The 24429-nt window shown below is 36.8% G+C and overlaps 1 protein-coding gene across 4 annotated transcripts in view; it reads right to left on the bottom strand.

Annotated features, from left to right (window-relative positions):
* The window catches only part of tns1b (tensin 1b), a 272519-nt gene extending 250879 nt beyond the window's left edge, over positions 1-21640 (bottom strand). For 2 of the 4 annotated variants that reach the window (XM_051904732.1, XM_051904734.1), the window contains exon 1: positions 21372-21639. In XM_051904732.1, coding sequence (XP_051760692.1) covers positions 21372-21476 — 105 coding nt within the window. In that variant the 5' untranslated portion in view covers positions 21477-21639. Of the gene's footprint in view, positions 1-21371 lie in introns of all 4 variants that reach the window. The other 2 variants (XM_051904735.1, XM_051904736.1) reach the window with 2 other exon arrangements.
* Positions 21641-24429: the final 2789 nt, after the last annotated feature.

Below are 24429 nucleotides of genomic sequence, written 5' to 3'. Positions count from 1 at the left end.
CTAAAGTGCACAATAAATATTTAATTTTTGACACTTTTTTTCACACGAAAGTGTGAAAACTGATGGTCGAATTGAATTTAGCAGAGGAGGAACACTGAGGTACATCTTTATTTATTAATTTTTTATGTCGTCTTACGTTTGAATAACTAAATTAATGCTATGCCTGACTATTTAAGTGGCTATATTCTGATTATAAACCAAGTATTACAATACTGATGCTCAACACACCAACAAGTGACATCTCACCGGAAGTTTTCCAGCTGGCTTATATTATTGCAGAAGTTCTAAAGAACGCTCTGTGCATATAGTCAATTCAACACTGGATTTGCACAAAAAATTAACATGACGGCACATGCTAGTCAATGAGTTAAATCAACTATATAAATTTATCCACTAACCATTCAGAAACGTCCAGTTTCATTCTAAAAGTTGTAACTTCTTCCTGAGTCTCTCCATCAGTGTCGACTCCGGTTTGAACAATGTAAGGCTGAACAGCGTTACTGACAATCCTCATTTTGGCTGTGTGAGATTCTCCAGCTTTGTTGTTGTTGAGCAACCGAAGCACGAGCTGTTAAAGCTCCGCCCTCTTCTGGAAAGCAGCCGGGAGCAGCAGCTCATTTGCATTTAAAGGGACACACACAAAAACAGTGTGTTTTTGCTCACACCCAAATAGGGGCAAATTTGACAAGCTATAATAAATGATCTGTGGGGTATTTTGAGCTGAAACTTCACAGACACATTCTGGAGGACACAAGAGACTTATATTACATCTTGTAAAAGGGGCATTATAGGTCCCCTTTAACATTATAAAAATATACAAAAATAAATATAAACATATTAAATATTACATAGACCCACAAATAAATATAAATATACAAAAATAAAATAAATGTGCTTCCTTTGCTACACAGTAACTTCAAAATTTGCCTCGTTCTGCACTTCTGATTTGTATTTTAATGCAGTACTGTGAAAAATAAAAATTAAGAACTTTTGAATAATATTCTATCATTATTCCTTGGTATTTCTTCACAGGACTCAGAATTCCACTGTACATACTTTCCTCTTTTACGGAATGTGGAAGTCTGCAAGCCTATCCTTTAAAAACAGTCCGTGCAAGTCAACTAAAATTATCTGCCTTGGCTTGTTACAACATTTGGCGTGAAATGGAAAGAAAAAAGTGGGGCGTTCTTCCTGTGCGTATTCAAAGTAAATGCAGCATGTCAGACCAAGGGATATATTATGATCCCTGAGAAAAACAACCCTCTCCCAGAGTTTAAAAAAAAAAAAAAAAAAAACACACACACACACAGGAGACCAACCTGGATGGCCATGCCCCTCTAATTACCTCATGACTCAACAGTCGTCTCTTCTACAAGAACAAGAAGCCTCTAGAACTGGGTGATCCCTAACATCAGCAATGTGGCATATCGGTCCAAATGTGATGAGCCTTATGAGAGCATTGACCCTGTCCATCTCCCCACAGGCCTTTGAGAAGCCACAAAAGCAGAGGAGCAGGACTTCCTAGGAGTTCCTGGTTGCCAAGTGCGATTGACTCAGCCCTTTGCCAAGTATTAGAAAGCCTACAAGAAAATCCCTCCAGCAGGAAAGTGTCAACAAAATTCAAGAATAAAAGCCACATTCATCAACAGACAAAAAGACAGAGCCGGACGGAAGCGACTGCGTAGAATCTACATTTTGTCCATCCCGTGCAACAGGCTTGAGCCAAAAGAGGTGTTTAAGTCAGACAAGCCTTGTTATACCCCCACAAAGAGAGCATGCAAGCGTAACTCTGGGAAAAAGATACAGTTGCCCTTAACCCTTAATCTATCATGTGGACTGTCATTTCATCCTCAAAGCGATGCCCGCGCTGCATTAAAGTAGCTTTAAGTGACTGTATTAAAGTCTTTTGTACTCCATTATCTTCTGTTGACAGAGTCTTTGTGAAGGGGTTTCTGCATCAGTGGGTCTGTAATGTCCTGAAAGCCAGACTCTGAAAGAAATATCTGACCATCCCATTCATGGGATTTCTGCTGCACGTAGTGCCTCACTCATAACGCATCACCTCGTAAACCTCGACCTGAATTAGGACATTTTTTAGGGGTTTCAATTTAACACATTGATTAAATGTAATTATTTATTAAAATAAAATAAAATAAAATTTAAAATAAAATAAAATTAAATAAAATTATTAAATAAAAAAATAAAGATTTTTTAGGTTTATGTTCAATGATATATAAATCAAGCAAATATATTGACAAAATTCAAACAATACTCTAAAGTCAGTAAAGACAATTTAATGCAGGTGTTTTAATGGTTAATAAATAAATAAATAAATAAATGTAAAATATTCTTATTTATTATAGAGTGCTCGAACCTCAGTTTGAAATCCACAAAATTTAATGCTTTTGAACTTAAATTTATCTTAATTTGGGTGGCTTTTCTCACCAAAAATTGGTTAATTGATCAGCATATCAACTTTTAATCAATATTTGATTAAAAGTTTTAATTGATTGACAAACATAGATTTTTTTTTTTTTTTTTTTTTTTTTCCTGTGAATGAAAACGATAAGGTGTAAATCCCTTTCTCAGATTTCAGTGGACTGTCAAGATTTTGACGCCAAGCAACCTATAATTTCCTTCTGCTCAAGCCAAGCGTGAGCATTGGGAAATTGGAAAAACGATATCCTCGAATCGGTCTCATTCAGTGAAGGAATGAAGTAATCTGAAGCGTACAGTCCTTTGTGTTGGCATTCCCTTCACTTACACTCCACTGGCAGCTTAAACATCACTCTCACATGTAACACTAGCACATATGTCATCCTGTAATCTAAAAGTCAGCTAAACCTTAGAGGACCTCATTTAATCAAACTATCAGATGCCCATTATTATCTGCTTTTGAATTTGCAACTAGCAGAGTGAAACATGTTAAACACGTTAATACGTTGAGGATCAGAATTTCCCTTCTGAATCTAAGGAAGCTGGTTTCCGCCATGAAATAAAAAATAAAAAAAGGTAATTGCGACTTTTTATCTCACAATTCTAACTTTTATTCTCAGAATTGCAAGATATAAACTCACAATTGTGAGTTATAAAGTCAGAATTGTGTAATATAAAGTCAGAATTGTGTAATATAAAGTCAGAATTGCGTGTTATAAGGTCAGAATTTGTGATATAAAGTCAGAATTACATGATATAAAGTCAGAATTGTGAGATGTAAAGTCAGAATTGTGTGATATTAAGTCAGAATTACATGATATAAAGTCAGAATTACATGATATAAAGTCAGAATTGTGAGATGTATAGTCAGAATTGCGTGATATAAAGTCAGAATTACATGATATAAAGTCAGAATTACATGATATAAAGTCAGAATTGTGAGATGTATAGTCAGAATTGCGTGATATAACGTCAGAATTACATGATATAAAGTCAGAATTACATGATATAAAGTCAGAATTGTGAGATGTATAGTCAGAATTGCGAGATATAACGTCAGAATTGTGATATAAAGTCAGAATTGCGAGATATAAAGTCAGAATTGTGAGTTATAAAGTCAGAATTGTGAGTTATAAAGTCAGAATTGTGTGATATAAAGTCAGAATTACATGATATAAAGTCAGAATTGTGAGATGTATAGTCAGAATTGCATGATATAAAGTCAGAATTGTGTGATATAAAGTCAGAATTACATGATATAAAGTCAGAATTGTGAGATGTAAAGTCAGAATTGTGTGATATTAAGTCAGAATTACATGATATAAAGTCAGAATTGCGAGATATAAAGTCAGAATTGAGTGATATAAAGTCAGAATTGTGTGATATAAAGTCAGAATTGTGTGATATAAAGTCAGAATTGTGAGGGAAAAAGAAGAATTCTCAGAATTGTGACTTTATATCTCACAATTCTGGTTTTATAACTCGCAATTGCAAGTTTAAATCTCGCAATTCTGAAAAAGTCGTAATTACCTTATTTATTTATTTATTTTTTATTTAGTGGTGGAAACAAGCTTCCATAGGAATCTGCACTGGTTCGGCTGGAACCTATTCAACCCTCAGCAATCATAAAACAATACTAAACAAAAAATTCTTTACTATTCTGCACAATGGATCATAAACAGCCCTGTTCGCTAATGTTTCCGCATTTCTGTCACAGATGGAGCTTGGGTTCCTTGCCACTGTCACCTCTGGCTTGCTTAGTTGGGGAAACTTAACATTTAACAATATTATTGACTTGACTGCACTGACACTATTGGATGAGAACTGAACTGAGCTGGACGATGACATCACTGTTTTTTGCAGAGCTGCTTAACAGCCAACTTGAACTCATTCAAGTCAAGTCACCTTTATTTATATAGCGCTTTATACAATACAGATCGTTTCAAAGCAGCTTTACAGTGATAAACAGGAAAATAATGATTCAATGACACAAACAGAATTCAATTCTGCTGTAAAGCATCTCTTAAAACACAATAGAAAAGTGATGATTCAGTTTGGTTCAATAACTGAACGCGTTAGTCGAATGCATTTTCGACTACCTCTGGAAGTGGTTGAAAGTGGACAAGACCCTGTTTACACCTGTATTTAGCGTCATCTACTTGTGATCTGATCAACCAAAACACATCTTAATACCAGGTGGAAGAGAAGCTGCTTTGAAACAACTGGTATATTGTATAAAGTGCTATATAAATAAAGGTGACTTGACTTGACATAAAATGCTGTCTATGTAGGTAGCTCACTAGGTTTCATGTTTACACTGCCTGGATCACAGAAATGTTTTTATTGAAAAGAGAAAGACAGTTTGACCTTAAAGACTTAATCTTAACTTTAAATAAATATTAATGTGGTAGGACCGATAACCTCAGGTAAGCAAGTATGCACAGACACAAAAAGCGCCAGTCCGCGTATGTACTCACAGAGGTCTGCCAGGGGTCAGGTATAGTTCCTGAAGCATTGATATTTTCATTAAAGCATGGAGGGAGTGGCACAGAGGTCAGTGGTACTCAGAGACTCTGCACAGAGAACACACTGTTTTCTGCTGGCCAGCAGGACACTGGAATGTTGGGAAGGATTGTGGGTAACTTTCACTGCACCACATACCTTATCAGATAATTACAGAGTGGAGGCGGGAGGGGAAACCCTGCCGGCGGTCTGTCACAACGCAAACGAGGCGGTACTGTGTCAAACAGGCCTGCGCTGTTGTCCCAACACACATGCATAGGAAGTGACACTTCGTTCAATGGAGTGATTCAGAGAATATGGGCTCGGTTCAAAATAGCATACTAACGTATGACTCTTACCATTTCTGTATGTAATGCAAAATAATGACATGAAAACACATTGTTCTATTTTGTTGTCATCACAAATCAGGGTTTTTAATTTTACTTGAAATAAAATAAACTACAACTGAAATAAAAATGTATAAAAACACAACAAAATTACTAAAACTTTAGATTAAAATTAAAACGGAAAATATAATATTATTAATCAAAATAGTAATAAAAACCATAATGACACTAAAATAACCATGTCACAAGCTACACTCAAAAACAAACCTGAACAGGAATCATACTAAAAGCTTAATCAGTCTGATAAATGATTCACTGAATCAGTTAGAATGGTTACTGAATCAACATTTCACACACTGAATGGCAAACTACGGTATCATTACTTTCCATGATCTCGGTCTTGAAATGAAGCAGACTGTGTATCCGACAATGCACTCAACCTAATCTTTCATGTTCAGTGCAATGAATGAAAATTACATATTTTTACATCTCTATTTTGACTCATTATTTGATTAGACTTCTATAAGGTGAAACATTTTTACACAAAATTTAAGTTAAAAAAGCAAAATAGCCATACTTATTTCCAAGATGACAACTGGTTGACACCAAAAACTTAATATATAGAAAGATGGTGCACTCATATTACTATGAATGGGAGAAAGGGCAACACAGAGCAATATGGCATAATAATTCCCATCTTCTAAATAAAAGAGCCAAATGCTGATTGATAAAGTCATCGCGTCACTGCAGCTGCAGTTAGAAACTGTTATGAGACAGTTGTTGTCAGATTTCATTGGTGATTTCAAATATGAAATTTAATCTTAAGCTTGGTGACCAGCTTTGGAGAATTTGATGTTTCCCTATTCAAAGAGATAGGAGCTGCACTTGCATGACTGAAATAGCTGCCCAAGAGGCATTTCAAAGATGGCCGCCGAGCGAAATGACTCGCCTTAAAGGGAACCCCGGGTATTAAGGGTATAGTTCACCCAAAAATGAAAATAATGTCATTAATTACTCACCCTCATGTCCTTCTACACCCGTAAGACCTTCATTCATCTTCGGAACACAAATTAAGATATTTTTGATGAAATCCGATGGCTCAGTGAGGCCTGCATTGCCAGCAATGGTACTTCCTCTCTCAAGATTCATAAAGGTACTAAAAACATATTTAAAACAGTTCATGTGACTACAGTGGTTCTACCTTGATATTATAAAGTGACGAGAATACTTTTGTGCATCAAAAAAACAAAATAACTTTTTAACAATATCTAGTGATGGCCGATTTCAAAACACTGCTTCATGAAGCTTCAAAGCTTTACGAATCGAATCAGTGGTTCAGAGCGCTAAAGTTATGTGATTTCAGCAGCTTTGCAGTTCGATACGCGATCCAAAATACTGATTCGACACAAAAGATTCGTAACGCTCCGAAGCAGTGTTTTGAAATCGGCCATCACTAGATATTGTTAAAAAGTTATTATTTTGTTTTTTTGGCGCACAAAAAATATTCTCGTCGCTTTATAATATTAAGGTAGAACCACTGTAGTCACATGAACTGTTTTAAATATGCCTTTAGTACCTTTATGGATCTTGAGAGAGGAAGTACCATTGCTGTCAATGGAGGCCTCACTGAGCCATTGAATTTTTTCAAAAATATCTTAATTTGTGTTCTGAAGAAGAAAGAAGGTCTTACGGGTGTAGAACGACATGAGGGTGAGTAATAAATGACATTATTTTCATTTTGGGGTGAACTAACCCTTTAAGACAAGAGAAGTGATGTAAGTCTTCACTGCTTTACTAGCGATAAGAGGAGAAAAGAATGGGAAGTTGTGAAGAATGTGGACGAATAAAACTTCCTAAAGAACCGTGTCTTTGTTCTCTCCAAATTAGCCCTGATGCCTTTGATACTTTTTCATCTGTATACTTTGGTGCAACGGTAATAGTAACGCATACAAGTCTTAATATCCGCGGGGTTCCTTTTAAAACACGATCAGCCTTTTCAATTTGAGCCAGAGCACAAAATTAGTGAGGATGAAAACATCGAAGACATGCAATGTCTCTGTGGCTATTCGAACTACTGTTGTATGATTGACATGTAAAAATCATGTGATATGTCACCTGAATGCATTACACACAGTTACACGTGCTAAGAAGATGCTACTGTTTTATGCGATCACAGACATCCTGTGCATCACAGCGCACATGAGCTTTGAGGCAGTCTGTCTCAATCAAGATGTGTTAAGGGCTGCCCTCGTCAGTCTCCACGACACGTACAGCATTTGGTTAAAGCCTATGCTTATATCCATCGCCAACTGTAAGCTCTTTCGGTAGCTGTGGTCTACTGAAAGCCTCGAGGGCATCGGGGATAAAGTGAAGAGAACAAAGACTTTACGAGGTTTTATTCGTTCAAAGACATCTTCCCATTCCATTTGACGTCATCGAAGTAGAATGCACTGTGGACCTAAACAAAATGGCGCCCCCCATTGTCCAAATATGTCATGGATTTTTTTAATTAAAGTAAACCTTTCATGGGTTTTCTACTACATATTTTAGTAAGGGACATCATTTAAGTAATATTAAGACATACAAGTCTTAATACCCGGGGTTCCCTTTAAAGGGACTTTGTTGACAATCAAATGCAGGGGGACATGTTTTTCAAAGTTAACTATGCTTAACATGACATGACATCATAAAAAAAAAAAAAAAAAAAAAAACAGTACTAGGCTTATGTTAAAGGTGCAGTATGTAGGATTTCCGTCTGCTAGAGGTTGCTAGAGGCCTATTCAAAACAAAGGCGTAGTTTGAGTTTGAGCGTGGAATCTTGGGACATGTGGTCTTCACCTGAGCGGATGGTGCAAAAGAATCGGGATAGGACTTGGGAAGAAATCATGTTCATGGATGCGAATATTAATGTTATTGTAGTGTGAAGCAGAGCAGGACCGAGTGTTGTGGGAGCTGAACGAGGCCGCTGGAGCGACTGCGCAACACATGCCTCACGAGCAGTGGAACTTTTATTATGCCACAGTCGCCGGCGCCGCTACCGCTTTTCCGGTCATGAGTATGAGGTAACGCAGCTCTGTTTATCATATTGGATACATTTGAGTGTGTTGAAAATGATGTTATAACGTTACTCTGTGCGTTCGCTCGTGGCTGCTGTGAGACGCTTTTTGCACACTGCAGTAAACTAGATCGATTTTAGAATATCATATTAATAAATGCTGGATGGGCTTGTGTTGATAAATGGCATGCAATTAATTTTAAAACGTATTGTATGATGAAGAAAATTCTGTATTACTGTTACTAAAAATAAAGCTGCATCTGATCATGCTATGTTAGCTACTTCACAAAATAGTGTTTTTCTCTGAGGCATGGTAAAGCATGGAACTCGCAAAAAAATTAAGAAAATTAGATTTAAACAATAAGACTAAACGTGTTGAGCTATGTAACAATAATTAGTTTTCTGTCGTAGTTGGAAACATTTGGGATTATCGTAAGTACTCAAGTGAACAAAATATATAACACTGGCCTAGTGGTTTTTGGATATTTTGCTGCAAAAATCTTACATATTGCACCTTTAAATGATATGGAAATAAGGCAAACAACAGACAATATTTAAACAATATTTTAAAGGGGGAAGACAGGAGTTTTCACAGCAACGAAATAAATAAATATATAATTTTAAAAATATTCTTATTTTAAAATTTTCCTAGGGAGTCCCAGACTGAATCAATCGTGATTTAATGTCTTTGCATTATCTTCATTACATGAATGTAATGTGATGAGGTCATGTGACAACTAGCATGCAAAAACCTACTGTTTCACTTATTATTTAAAAAAAAATAAAATAGTGGGCAGTACAGTGTACACAACATCATTCACTAAGAAGTTACTAATGCATTCTGAGCATAACCTAAGGCTAGCAAAACACCTTGATACTTTTTTTCTTCTTAACCTTGAGAAAGTTCATGCAGTCATTTTGCTATGAGTAAAAGCAGAATAAAGTTTGGAGAGAAACACAATAGCACCATGCCTAATTCTTCCAATTCTATCTAGAACATAAACTAACCGAGTAAAACCCACTAGGCTTCAATTGTTCAAATGATGGAATAAATTTCACAGTTTGTTGGCTTGCATCCTATCTGCTCTCTGCTCTTTGGAACAGGCCAAGAAAACACTGTCACAATGGAAAGTTTGTGATCGGACAAGCAAATAATATTTTACATGGACCTGTATCAAATTCGGCTTTCAGAAATGCAGTGCATGTTACAATATGTGCTTCTCATAACAGACACTAAATAATTTGGAATAAAAATAAATTGGTTTAAAATAAAAATAAAACTCATTTCATTTATTAACCATTTCAATGCATCCAACTCTTGGTGATTCTATTGCCATACACATTGCCAATTTTCTTGGCAGTGATTTTTCCAGGGTAATCTTTAATCCTTATTTGTCATTGTGACCCATAGAACTCTCTGTCCGACACACTGAAATTAATTATTTTAAATGACTCTTAGTGCACTTGTATTTCTAAAGTTTGGTGCTTTATCTTGAGGGTTATATTTACTTTGTAAACCCTGTCATGTATTGGACAAGTGACTCATTGTTAAAATGATTGTCCATGTCAATACTATACAAGCAATAAAAATCCTTCTTCCCCTCATGCTAAGCCTGGCATTGTGCTACACTTCTATTTCCTCTCAGCGTTAACAAGCGTGGCATGCTAGTCCACAAAGAAGACTCAAACCCAGGTGTTACCCAACATGCGTTCTTCACAAACACTGAGGGGGAGGGCTGAGAACAAGAGGCCTTTCTTTCTATCTCTCACTTCCTTTACAAAATCTACCACCAATGAATCTGCAAAAACAAGTCAATCCAACACAAAGAGCAATACAGAAAAGCTTAAGGCTTCAATCATGATAAAACATTAAAAAAAAAAAAAAAAAAATTGGTTTAAATGCTTCAAGTGAATTTAGGCATCACAGCATTATGATGTACAGTTTGAAAATGGATTTTCAAATTTAGATTTGCTAAAGTTCACATTTAACAACATTATTAGATTATTAATGTCTTTGAATATCGACTTTAAATGAGTGTTAGATGAGGTAATCTAATAAGGGCATGTTTACTTGACACTGATGTACTAAAAACAGAAAAAGTTTTTCCTTTGCATTTTTCGCGAATAGATGACAACACTGTCAAAATGATTCCCGTTCACACAAATCCATGAAAACGACTAAAAATGCTGTATTATTCATGCCAGGCCAGTATGTGGCGATATCACTTTGTAAAGAAACACTACGCCAGGGTTGCCAGGTCTGCATAACAAAACCAGCCCAATTGCTAATCAAAACTATCCCAAAACTAGCTTAATCGCGTTCCACGGACTACAAAAACAACCCGTGGCAACAGTGTAAAACTAGCCCAATTCCGTGGGAAAGTCGCGAATTGGCGACACTATAGACTGAACACCTAAAAATACACATGCACATGACGTCACCATTTTCACAAATTCGCGTTTCTGTGGTTTACACGGAGATGATAATGGTATATTTTTCAAAAACTTGCAGTTTAAAAACCCATTTTAAAAGTTTGTTTTCAGGTCCCCAAAATGGCATTGTCATGTAAATGAATGGCCAAAACGCACAAAACTTTTTCTGTTTTTAGTTGAAAACAGTATCGTGAAAACAGTATTGTGTAAACAGGCCCTAAATGTAAAAATACAAGAAATAAGCTTAATACTCAATAACAATATGAGACCCCAATGAGATCTAGGGTAAAAAGCCAAGGCAGAAAATACAGCATCAACTGTCTTTCAGGTCAGACTGTGCTAGTTACATCTTACCAAAGTTCACAGCAAAATCTCCAGAGTTAAATCAACTCTGCTCAGAGTACATATGGTCCCTCTCTAAATAGTGTTAAAATAACACTGAAGCAGAGTTAAAGTTATTGAGATTAAACAATTAATTAAGTGATGATTGTGCATTAGTGATGAACACCTGCTGTTAACAAGCAGAATCACTGAAGAAAAGAACTGTGTTGTTACCTGTCCAATTCTGTTCCTACATCCTGATTTACATACAAAAAAAAAATTAAATTATTCCACACACACCGAAGTACGCCTTTGTGCGAATGTCAGCAAACAATGTTTTCCCAAGAAAAAGGAAAGTAAAAACTAAGTGAAAGTCGTTTGTGCTTGTTCTCCAAAGCAAACTCAAAGCAATTTTGATACTACAATCATAGTGAACAACTTGATATTATTAGTCAAAAATCAAAACTTTTGTTAAAAAAAAAAACTATTTTTGTTGTTGTTGTTGTTGTTGTTGAAAGACAACAAATTAATTTTCAGAAATTAAAAAAAACATTGGCAAACAATTATCTCAGGCATGTCAGTGTGTCATTTGTGCTTGTTCTTCAGCATAAATTTGATACTATGATAAAAATGTGAACAGAGCAATAAATAATCTGATATTCATATTGCATATGATATAGAAAAGCTAGGATCAAGTTAACATTTTTAACTTAACAATTCTATCCTTCTCGCAAACACACCAACATCTTTAACTGGTTTTTGATTAGACAGCCTGTGTAGGAGCAGGACTGAGACCCAAAACTTGAGGCCCAGAACTCCATCAGATGCTAAGATCCATCACAAAGCCAATTAATCAGTCAGTACACTATGAGATCCAAGACTGCCCACTTTCCCCTGTGACATCAAATCTATTACAATCCCCTAGATTTGCTTCAGCTGCCAAAAACTGTACAGCGCACACCCAGAGAGATCGATCTGACAGGTAGCCTTTGATCTGCTAAATCTACCTGTAGCTAGAGGCTAAGGGTCTAAAAATAAGAGAAAGCATTCATCTGGAGAAACAAACATGACCTTGACCACAAAGTTAGAGATGAGAGCCAAAAAAAAAAAAAAGAGGGGCGAGGCACAACTGAAGATGACTTTTTAACCGGCACATGTTCCTACACCTGACTGATCATGTTTTTCACTCAGGAACCTTTTGTGTCCCGCACAATCGCTCTGTGATAGCACAAAAGCCCATGCAGCCGTGTGTGGAATGGCTGAATGGCGTTGTTGGGGAGAGAAGCTCGGCCCTTTTGATGTTCTCTGCCGCAGTCGGACAGGAATACTGCGAGCGGGCGCTGAGATAAGACCAAAACATTGAGCTGAATCCCTGACAGGAGGGAATGTGTTTCAGCTGGGCGCTGACAGATCATCCAGAATATCCCAGTGGGATGGGAACGGGGTATAAAAACAGCAAACACTTGCCAACAGTCATCTGAACTTTCAGAAAACAACCCCCTGTTTCAAAAAGAGGCATAATGAAAGGAATAAAATGAAAATTGTGTCATCATTTACTTGATATATATCTTAATGCAGGTCTTTTCCATACAGTGACAAACCAAAAATTTCCACACGGCCATTGACTTCACAAGATGGACATAAGGTTGAGACGAGCTCTCTCAAGATTCTTTAAAAAAGTTATTTTTGCTCCACTGGAAAAAAATAATTTTATTTAAATATTAAATACCATACATTTTACTTAATATAAACATCTGAATTTTTTCTTGTTATCAGCAGTAATACGGTTTATATAATACTACAAACATTTGCAATCTTATCTGAAATCATGCTGCCTTCACGTCTTCCTCGGAATTCATAATTAGTCTGAAAAAAATGGATACATTGGACAAATTCATGTTCATTTTTTGCTTTTTCACTTACTGCCAAAAAAAGGAATGTTTTATCATGCTAGTGCAACAAAATAAGGAGCAAATTACATGTTTACACAATTGATGACTTACGTATGTGTGCATTTTATCTTGTGTTGCCACAAGTAAAAATAAATTCATGCAGGTTTGGAATGACATAAGGGTGAGTAAATAATGATAGAATTGTCAATCCTTTAAAGCGCCACTAGTGGAAACAGAAGTGTAATCTGTTTTTCGTTTTGTTTTTTTGTTTTTTGAACAGCCCAACTAGGCCAGGCATAGCTATATAGAGTGTTGCATTTCCAGTTTCATAATCCCAGGTTATGGGTTGGTTTTTTGACTAAATGCCTTCAAAATTCATAAAAGTTGTGTTAATATGTGAAGAATATATTGATGAACAAAACACGTCAGAATCAGTAAAGGATTAGTTCACTTCAGAATTAAATTTTCCCGAAAATGTACTCACCCCCGTGTCATCCGAGATGTTTATGTCTTTCTTTCTTTAGTCGAAAAGAAATTAAGGTTTTTGAGGAAAACATTCCAGGATTTTTCTCCATATAGTGGACTTCACTGGGGTACAACGGGTTGAAGGCCCAAAAGCTTCAAAGGGCTCTACACAATTCCAGACGAGGAATAAGGGTCTTATCTAGTGAAAGATCAGTCATCGGTCATTTTCTAAAAAAAAAAAAATAATAATAATAATAATTATATTCTTTTTAACCACAAATGCTCGTCTTGCACTGCTCTGCGCATTAAGTAATCACATGGGAAAGGTCACGCGTGACATAGGCAGAAGTACTGATCCAGTGTCTACAAAGCAAACGTGCAAAGACTAAGTCAAAAACCCTTTACAAAAAAAGGTAAAACAATGATGTCGGATGATTTTGGAGTTGGAGGAGTAAATGAGTTTTTCGCCCTACCGCGGTACTTCCGCCTACGTCATGCGTGACCTTTCCAACATGATTACATAATGTGTGGCGTATCGCAGAGCAGTGCAAGATGAGCATTTGTGGTTAAAAAGTATATAATTTTTATTTCTTTTAGAAAATGACAATGTTTCACTAGATAAGACCCTTATTCCTTGTCTAGGATCATGTAGAGCCCTTTGAAGCTGCACTGAAACTGCAATTTGGACCTTCAACCCGTTGTACCCGACTGAAGTCCACTATATGGAGAAATATCCTGCAATGTTTTCCTCAAAAACCTTCATTTCTTTTTGACTGAAGAAAGAAAGACATAAACATCTTGGATGACATGGGGATGAGTAAACTATCAGGAAATTTGAATTCTGAAGTGAACTAATCCTTTAACTTTTGTTGGTCACAAAGCTTATTTTCTGCAATAATCTAAAAGCTTATGGAAAAATCCTGGGTTTTTGTCGAGGGAACCAGAGTGATGAACTTCCAAGTTAGCCTACAAAAATACATCAACACTGCAGTATAGAGAGTTAGAAACTTGTTTGGAAACAGTCATTATTTTTGCAATTCTGTATAGTCATAGTACCACTATAACACAGAAAAGAAAACCTACACACAACTACAGGCATAAATTATTGCAGATAGGAAACATATCAAGTCATCAAAGATGTTTAGATGCACAAAGTGGCAGAAAATATTTCAGAGAAGTGTGCTTGGAATTTCTTTCCTCCTAATGCAAGTAGATGTTGATTAGTCAAGAGTAAACATCTTTCCATAACCCCAAATCAACCCTAGGATTTATAAACTCAGTCAAATCACGACCACAACTTATAAAATCCCACAATTTTGCCCTGACAAGTTTGAAAGAGGAAGTTTTGGGCGTGCCTTGCAGCATCCAATTAAGGGAGCGGTGCTCTATTACGCCGTCTAAAGTAGGTAAGTGCCCGTGCTGCGCTCTTACAAGTGGTCTGATAAACAAGTACCCATAGTTTCTCCCTATAGATCTACCTGATGCAGGTAACTGTAGTCAGTCACTCCCATCCAAATCCCTGGAATTTCCACCTCCCTTCTCCTGACGGCCTTCCCCACCCCTCTCTAATCCCACCACAGACCTGTCTGTGTGATTTATTCCCACTGGAGGGATGAAAGGAAGCTTAAGAGTGTGCTCGGAAGATTTGGGCACCGCTGGATAGTTAGGAACAGATGAGAGAACGCAGTGAACTGTGATTCACTTCAACCAGTCAAACAAACCTCAATCTCAATTTCTTGCAGTCTAATTTTCCTTCTTATCAGCAGTAATACAGCTCATAAAATGGTATAAACATTGTGATGTTATCTGAAGTCTTCCTTGGAATTTGTAATCATGACTTGACGTGCGTTCAAGTGATTTTGGTTGAAACAAAACAGATGCATTGGGCAATTTAATGTTTGTTTTTTGCTTTTTCACTTAAATTATGTACAATAAGTGTGCAAATTATAAATCATATGTGTATTTTATCAATCTTGTGCTGCAACACAGCATGATGGGAAATTGTTTCCCATAATTCTGTGTACCAGTCTGTCTGTCGCCCAGTAAATCATTATTCTTTGTCAACAGAACAAAAAAAAATGGCAACACAATCTCATGTCAACTCATAACTATTTTATGTTTTGGCAAATTGCTGGCTACTTCATATGACTTTATTTGTTCTCATTCGTATAAAATCAGGTTGAAAATCCTGTTTTTCACACCAAAAAATAGAACACATTTAAAGGGTTAGTTCACCCAAAAATGAAAATAATGTCATTTATTACTCACCCTCATGTCGTTCCACACCTGTAAGACCTTCGTTCATCTTCAGAACACAAATTAAGATGAAATCCTATGGCTCAGTGAGGCCTCCATAGACAGCAATGCCATTCAAACTCTCAAGGTCCATAAAGGTACTAAAGACATATTTGACAGTTCATGTGAGTTCAGTGGTTCTATCTTAATATTATAAAGCGACAAGAATACTTTTTGTGCGGCAAAAAAAAACAAAATAACGACTTTTCAACAATATCTATATGGGCCGATTTCAAAACACTGCTTCATGAAGCTTCTGAGCTTTATGAATCTTTTGTTTCGAATTAGTGATTCGGATCTCCTATCAAACGGCTAAACTGCTGAAATCACGTGACTTTGGCGCTCCGATTCACTGATTCGATTCATAAAGCTCTGAAGCAGTGTTTTGAAATCGGCCCATATAGATATTGTTGAAAAGTCTTTATTTTGTTTTTTTGGTGCACAAAAAGTATTATTGTCACTTTATAATATTAAGATAGAACCACTGAACTCACATGAACTTTTTCAAATAAATTTTTAGTACCTTTATGGACCCTGAGAGTTTGAATGGCATTGCTGTCAATGCAGGCCTCACTGAGTCATCGGATTTCATCAAAATTATCTTAATTTGTGCTCGGAAGATGAACGAAGGTCTTACGGCTGTAGAATGACATGAGGGCGAGTAATAAATGACATTATTTTCATTTTTGGGTGAACTAACCCTTTAATGTGCACTTAAATAGATCATTCTGACATGGCTTACAGGCAGAATGATACTGTACAATCAGGCTTACGGTTGAAAAAAGTAAGGCTTACTTTGAAGTGCAGCATTCAAATATTTACTATTACTATTATTTAAAATCTATGTCTCTGAGCTATTCTTCTCATTCAAATGCACATATTTATTCATTTGCTTATTTTGCAATCCAGTGCATTAAGCATGCAAGGCCTATATTTTTGTATTTTTCCATGTGCCTTATTGCACACTGTTCAGCAATTTAAACATAACATGTTTCTACAACACACAGATTTTCCCCAAGGAAACAAGTTCTTATCCAAATGTTAATGGAAAAAAAAAAAAACTGATTAAGACATGCTCAAGGATAATTAAAGGGTTAGTTCACCCAAAAATGAAAATTCTGTCATTGATTACTCACCCTCATGTCATTCCACACCCGTAAGACCTTCGTTCATCTTCGGAACACAAATTAAGATATTTTTGATGAAATCTGATGGCTCAGTGAGGCCTCCATTGCCAGCAAGATAATTAACACTTTAAGATGCCCAGAAAGATACTAAAGACATATTTAAAACAGTTCATGTAACTACAGTGGTTCAACCTTAATGTTATGAAGCGACAAGAATACTTTTTTGTGTGCCAAAAAAACAAAATAATTACTTTATTCAACAATATCTAGTGATGGACGATTTCAAAACACCGCTTCATGAAGCTTCGAAGCTTTACGAATCTTTTGTTTCGAATCAGTGGTTCAGAGCGTCCAAAGTCACGCCCACCAGTGGTGAACCATTGAAATTTCGAAAAGTTTCGAAACACTTATGACGTAACGAAGCCTCGTTTACTGAAATCACGTAACTTTGGCAGTTTGATACACACTCCAAACCACTGATTCAAAACAAAAGATTCGTAAAGCTTCAAAGCTTCATGAAGCAGTGTTTTAAAATCGCCCATCACTAGATTGTTGAATAAAGTCATTATTTTGTTTTTTTGGCACACAAAAAGTATTCTCATCGCTTCATAAATAACATTAACATTGAACCACTGTAGTCACATGAACTGTTTTAAATACGTCTTTAGTAGCCTTTTGGTCATTTGAAAGTGTTAATTAACTTGCTGTCAAGGCAGGCCTCACTGAGCCATCAGATTTTATCAAAAATATCTTAATTTCTGTTTTCATTTTTGGGTGAACTAACCCTTTTAAAAGTTTGGAATGTTATTGCATTTTTACAGAGATCTCTAGTCTCACTAAAAAAAGAATTAATCTTCTAAAAATGAATGCACATTCCTCTCATGAAATGAATGCCACTGGTTTATCTTCACATCAAAGTAATCCAACATGGATGTTAATGGAATAGTTCACCTGAAAACTAAAATTTGGTCATTACATACTCACCCCTTGTGACAGTGACTAAGTAAACACCATAAAAGTAGTAGAAAAAAAAAAGCCATGTAAAGACATGTCTGTGTTGCCACAGAAAAACAACAACAGCATACAGTTTTGGAATGACATGAGCAAAAAATGACAGAATTTCATTTTTGGGTGAATAATTCCTTGAAGTCTCTGACATTTGGCTTTTATTTGCTGATGACTGCAATTGCTACCAGAGATTTTGGCTGAACCCCAGCACGGTTTACGTGACAGAAGCATAATTCAGTAGCCCTGATGGACCTTGTAACCATTGCTCTGATTAAAGATATTCAGCTATATCACTAAAAAGAAAATTGTTTATTCTGATTATTAGATTAATAAATCTAACTGTTTATTAAACATGACCTATTATGTCCTTTTACAAAGTCTTGTTTTTTTTGTTTTTTTTAAAAATAGGTTTTCAGGCTTGAATGTTTAAAAGGGTGGTTGATTATGATTTCACTTTTTTAACTTTAGTTAGTGTGTAATGTTGCTATTTGAGCATAAACAACAACTGCAAAGTTATGACACTCGAAGTTCAATGCAAAGGGAGATATTTCTTTTTAAAGAATTCTCTGTTTAAGGATACAACAAACGGCTGGTAGGGACTACAACAAGCTTCTTCCCGGGTTAGTGACATCACTAACCCTAAAATTTACATAAACCCCGCCCCCAGGAACACGCAACAAAGGGGGTGAAGTCATGTTGGGCTGCTTTAGAGAAGAGGAAGAGTTGTTGTAGTAGAGTGTTGTTATCATGCCGTCATTTTACACCGGACTGCTTCACAAACGAGGGTCAATTCAAAGCTGGATTTGCACAAAAGATTAACATGACGGCACATGCTAGACGATGAGTTGAATCAACTCCACAGCAACTACATAAATTTATCTACTAACCATTCAGAAATGTTCAGTTGTGTTCTAAAAGTTGTAACTTCTTCCTGAGTCTCTCCATCAGTGTCTGACTCCGGTTTGAACAATGTAAGGCTACACACCGTTACTGACAATCATCATTTTGGCTGCGTGAGATTCTCCAGCTTTGTTGTTGTTGAGCAACCGAAGCATGACCTGTTAAAGCTCCACCCTCTTCTGGAAAGCGGCCGGGAGCAGCAGCTCATTTGCATTTAAAGGGACACACACAAAAACGGCGTGTTTTTACTCACACCCAAATAGGGGCAAATTTGACAAGCTATAATAAATGATCTGTGGGGTATTTTGAGCTAAAAGCTTCACAGACGCATTCTGAGGACACCAGAGACTTATATCACATCTTGTAAAATCGACATTATAGGTCCCCTTTAAAAAACACATTATTTTTCACATATTTTACATTATTGCAGCACCTCTCTTCCCAGTCTGTCAGTAACGCTCTGTTTAGCTCCTGTCTCTATAAAGCCCCTCCTTCCAAAAAGCGCAATGTGCTCTGATTGGTTGGATGGACCAGTGTGTTTTGATTGGTCAACCGCTTCGAGCGTGTTTGAGAAATGTCATGCCCCTTACTATAGACGTAAGTTTCAACACACTAAAGCAACTCAACCAGGCCTCACCCCCCTTTTATTTTTTTATGCATTGGGTAGGAATTATTTAAATGAGGAATATTGTGACGTGTTTTTTCCCGGAAGAAAATTTAAGCCTACAATCAAGGCATTTCAGGGAATTCAGAAACAGTGTGCACTGATATAGAGAATATCTCCCTTTGTAGTTGACATTGTGCTTTGTAAGTTTGCATACCTTTTTCATGCTCAAACAGTAACATTTCACATTTAAAAAAATTAAATTGTAAACAAGCATAATAGGTCCACTTTAAAACTTTGTCTTCTCATATTGCTGTTGCCACTATTTCATAAAAAGTAATAAGTCAGCTTTTCAAAGACATGAAAAATATCAGGGTTTGTGGAACCCCATGTCAGAGGGTTACCAAAAATGAAAGATGACTATCAGGATATAGGAGAAACATTCCTTCCAGAGTGTTGGTCCCTGTCTGAGAGCAAAGCAACAATGTGGGGCTTGTTGCTCCAGCCCTTCTGCCCCAAGTAACGCCCTGACTGACCTTCCAAATCTGACCCCACCACCCAGAGCAGACCACCCCATCAGAAGAGCCCCATGTAAGACGTCTTTGAGCGGTGCACATACACTAGTGAACTTTTCCCTGAAATAAAGCATTCAATTCAACAGAGCTGACTGTGTTTACATGCACAAGAATATTCCATTATTAATCAGAATTCAGTCTGTTTTGATTATGTAACCATCATGTAAACACATGAACCGATAGCTTGTAAATATTTCAGAATAATGCGAACAATGAAGTTGATGTGAATGTAAATGTGTTCAGTATGAAAAATGACAACATAAAAACAGTGACCTATAAATAGATCACATGTGGCAAGAATGCACAAATTTCCAATCTGGATTCCAACCATAATTAAACTGTGCAATGATGCAACTCATTCATTGATCCAAATGTGAACAGAACGCTATTGTCTAAGTTTAGTCTTGGGTTTGTCCTGATTTCTCACTGTCTGGTCATGTAGGAGACTGTGTTTATCCTGTGAGGTCTGAACAGAAGATTCTGGGTTTGTTTTTCATAGGCTACATAACTGTATAGGTGGGGTTGTTGATACAAATCTAAAATCTGTCAACACATTAAGCACTTTACCAGTCAAAAGTTTAGACACACTTGACTGAATGTATGTTTCTCCTGATATTAAAAAACGTTTGATCTTTAAAGGCGTATGCATGCTTTAAATTAATTTTGTACATATATATATATATATAAATTGTGCATTTCCAGAATGTACAATGGCTGGACCAGAAAAGCAACAAGTAGCCAGTATCAGAAATTAATTCATTTATTTAATAAGGGATGATATTTGCCTGCTAGACTTGATTCTGGGGCATTTTATCATATTCTTTATATAAATACTTGTATACTGTAAATATTTCAATTAAATACATTTTAAACAATACTTATGAAATCAAATCAGCATCAAATATAAAAGTAGCTTTAAGTAATGTACCAGACAGAATATAAATATGTATATGTATATAAATGTGATATATACATGTTAAACATGAATTTAAAAAAAAATGAATAATCTAAGGATGCATTTTTTGAACTCACCTTTTCAACATCAATAATTTTTAAAATCATCCCAGCACATTTAGCACCTCATGAAATTGACAATGCCAGACAATGCCAAAAGATGTGTACATATTGCTAAATTTGTCTGGCCACTACATAAGTAGGAGCATCCAAACTTTTGACTGGTAGCGCATGTACTATTACTTAACGACAAAATAAAAATAATAAATACAATTTAAAAATATATAATACCATAAGACCAAGATTCGTCTTTTTGAGAAAAAAAAAAAAAAAAAAAAAAACTTTAAATTTCTCAACCATTGTACAGATATAGGCTAGCTTCACTGTCAAGTTCACAGCACAACGTCAAGAACTTTCGATGGACTAGAATATTCATGCATGAACCCATAAGTCTTACCTTAGATAACAGCCTCTTTTCCTCTTTCTTTTTCCCCACATGCTGATCCAAAGGCATCTGCAGAAAATCGTCTTCACAGCAGATGAAGCTCACGGTGCATCCCATCCAGACAGGTTCAGGTGAGCGTCCTTACGACCCATTCAACGCGAGCGTTCTCGTGACTATTCCTCCTGAAGGTCAGTACAGCAGGTACGAGCCCTCGCGCGCATTTCAGGCAAAGAGATCCAACAGGCGTTATTCCTTTAGCGTCGGCGTCTCCGCGCACTATGTTCCTTTTGCCCGCAAAACTCCCATTCAGAATGACGCAGTGAGGCAGTAGGAAGAGGAAGGACTGGATTGTGAGGGGAAAAGTTAGAAAACTGGGATGTGTAACTCCGCACCGCGCGCACACACCTCCAGAGCTGCAGGAAACGTTCAATGTAAACACAGGTCTACTCTTGTAAAGCGCAACTTGTAAACTGCGCAGGTACTATCTATCGTGACTAACCTTCAAGTTAAAACTTTCAGGCTTTTCAAACTATTTTAACTTTCAGCATATGCTTTGTCAAGGCCACCTAGCAGTTTGTTTTATGGACTTTACTTTTCTAGTTGTCAATAGAGTTGTAAGCGGCGAGATCAAAGCAATATAATCAACACGTGTTTAATCAGTACATGCAGTTACTGATCCGTCACTGATCCCGCCATTGTTTTCATTTACTACCCCAAAATTAAAGGTTCAGAGGCTAGAATATCTTGGCTGGGAATTTTCAGTGTGCATTCCAACTTAATGTGCCATTTGTGATGGGGTTATGTATGTCATTCACACCCTGTGATGTCATCTCGAACAAATGGCGAACAGCTATTTATAAAAACACACTACATAAAATGTCTTGTTCAAACTTATGTTAGAAATGAATTATTGAGCAAGTACAAAATGTGTCACTACAGTAAGTGTATAATGATTTATATTAAGAGCTGTCGGATTAGATTTGACCAAAAATTTCAGGCTTTCCGTCATTTGTTTTTGCATGTTTTTACATAAAAAAATAAATCAATGGGTCCTATTCACTAATTGTATGGAGTATTTCTTATTTGTGCACAGGTAATTGACATCATCATGTGTACGCACATGAATTTGTTCTTAACGTTAATGCATTTGAGGTGTCAAAATGAGCGAGCGCATGCCTGAGGTTAGTGATGTGTAGGTTCAGACTATACAATATTTTTGTCTGTTACAATAGTCACTGTGTCAGATTATGCGCTTTTGACTCCTAAATTCTTGTCGTGTCGTGGATAAGAAACATGTCAGATTACACGTTGCTTCCTGACCAGTCATCGTTTTCGACTCCCTGCCAAATTATTACCCCCCTCTTTGAAGGCGCTACATTAGGGGCTTACGCACCGGAGGAACCTTTTCATAGTTCCTAGAACTATTGGCTGAAGTACCCTGATTTTGCCGTGTTCGCACCACAGGAACTAGGAGTGATTTTAGTTCTAGGAACTCCTTGAGGGGGAACTAAATTAGCTTCTAATTCAGAGTAGGGTCTAAACCAGCACTATAGGAACTATCAGTGATGTTAGTGTACGTTGATTGGTCAATGTTGCATGTGAAACACCGGCGCCCGGCATTTTTAAAAAGCTGTGTGAAAATATTTACTTCACGAACATGGAAAACAGCAATAACGGCATTTAGCCTACCTGTTGTCTGCAGAGTTGTGTTCTTTTTTCCATCTCGGCAATACTGAAAGTTGTCATAGGAGATTTCATCTCTTAGCCCCACTTTTTGCTCTTTCAATCGCATAGATTATCAATCGTTTCCATCCATCTCTGTTATCACGAAACCCACAACAAACAAGGCATCCTCCATTCACCAGTTCACGAGTTCACACTTACAAATAATCAGATAGTTAATAGTATGCGTATCAGATAGTAATAGTATGCGTATTTAGCGTGCTGTCCGAGGAGAGGGCTCCGAGGTCGGTATTTGGCCCGAACCCAGAGTACTCCCCCCGTATTTCTGGTTTAGGAAAGTAACCAGGTGAGTGTGAGGAGGCAGGGTGGTGGAGGGATGCTGAAAACCGTCAAAAAACATAGATGAGTCGACTGCGAATATATATATATATATATATATATATATATATATATATATATATATATATATATATAGGTTCCACTCGCGCTGATTGGGTAGACATGTTGACTGCTGATTGATGACTGCTGGTTGGAGTGATGTGATGATTAGTTAGATCATTTGAATGTGTTCCTCCTGAACTTTGTTAATAAAACATAATTTTTTAGCGCTTGTAAATGCCACACTTAAAGACGCCACTGTCGACAGCTTCAAAGTTCCTATTCACGGTGCGAATGCATCCAGGGACATGGCCCGGGGGAGAAATTAGTTCCCGGGGAACTATCCTAGTGGCTAGTTCCTAGAATTATTCGGTGCGAAAGCCCCTCTGATTGCCTTATCCTAACCTAACCCCTTCCCCCACACCTAATCCTAAACCTACCAACACTAGGGGGGGTAATAATTTGGCGGGGGTCAGAACTAGGCACAACACCTGGAACAAGAGCGTAAACAAACTACTGAAGCGGCATGTTAGCTTAATGCTAAATCAACTACTTACCGGGTTGCTGAAGCACCTCCAAAATCGGGCTGATATCGTGTAGTCTTAACCTGGCATAGTTTGCATAAAATATGCCTGAACCTTCTCCATATAAGGGCTTTCCACACAACATTTTCTTTTACAGCATTTTTCCACTTTCAGAAATGTGAAAGCAATTCAAACACAGTACACCCTTTTATACAGACCCAAATTACTGATCTTTCATTAGCCAGCTGTCCATACGCGTATCTGCGTTGTTATTCAAAAGAAACCTCTCAACTCAAACTATGATGCAGCTTTTCTTAGGGTACGTTTACACGGCAATGATGTACTAAAAACGCAAAGGTTTTTCCTTTACGTTTTTGAAAAGTTCGTTTACAGACGACGTTGTCAAAATGATCCCCATTCACACGTATCTGCAAAAACGACTAAAAACGCTGTATTATGCATTCCAGGCCAGTAGTTGGCGATAT

The sequence above is a fragment of the Ctenopharyngodon idella genome, chromosome 9 (genome assembly GCF_019924925.1).
Source record: "Ctenopharyngodon idella isolate HZGC_01 chromosome 9, HZGC01, whole genome shotgun sequence".
Lineage (NCBI taxonomy): Eukaryota > Metazoa > Chordata > Actinopteri > Cypriniformes > Xenocyprididae > Ctenopharyngodon > Ctenopharyngodon idella.
The sequence above is the reverse complement of the archived record's forward strand: the minus strand, read 5'-3'. Positions and strand labels throughout refer to the sequence as shown.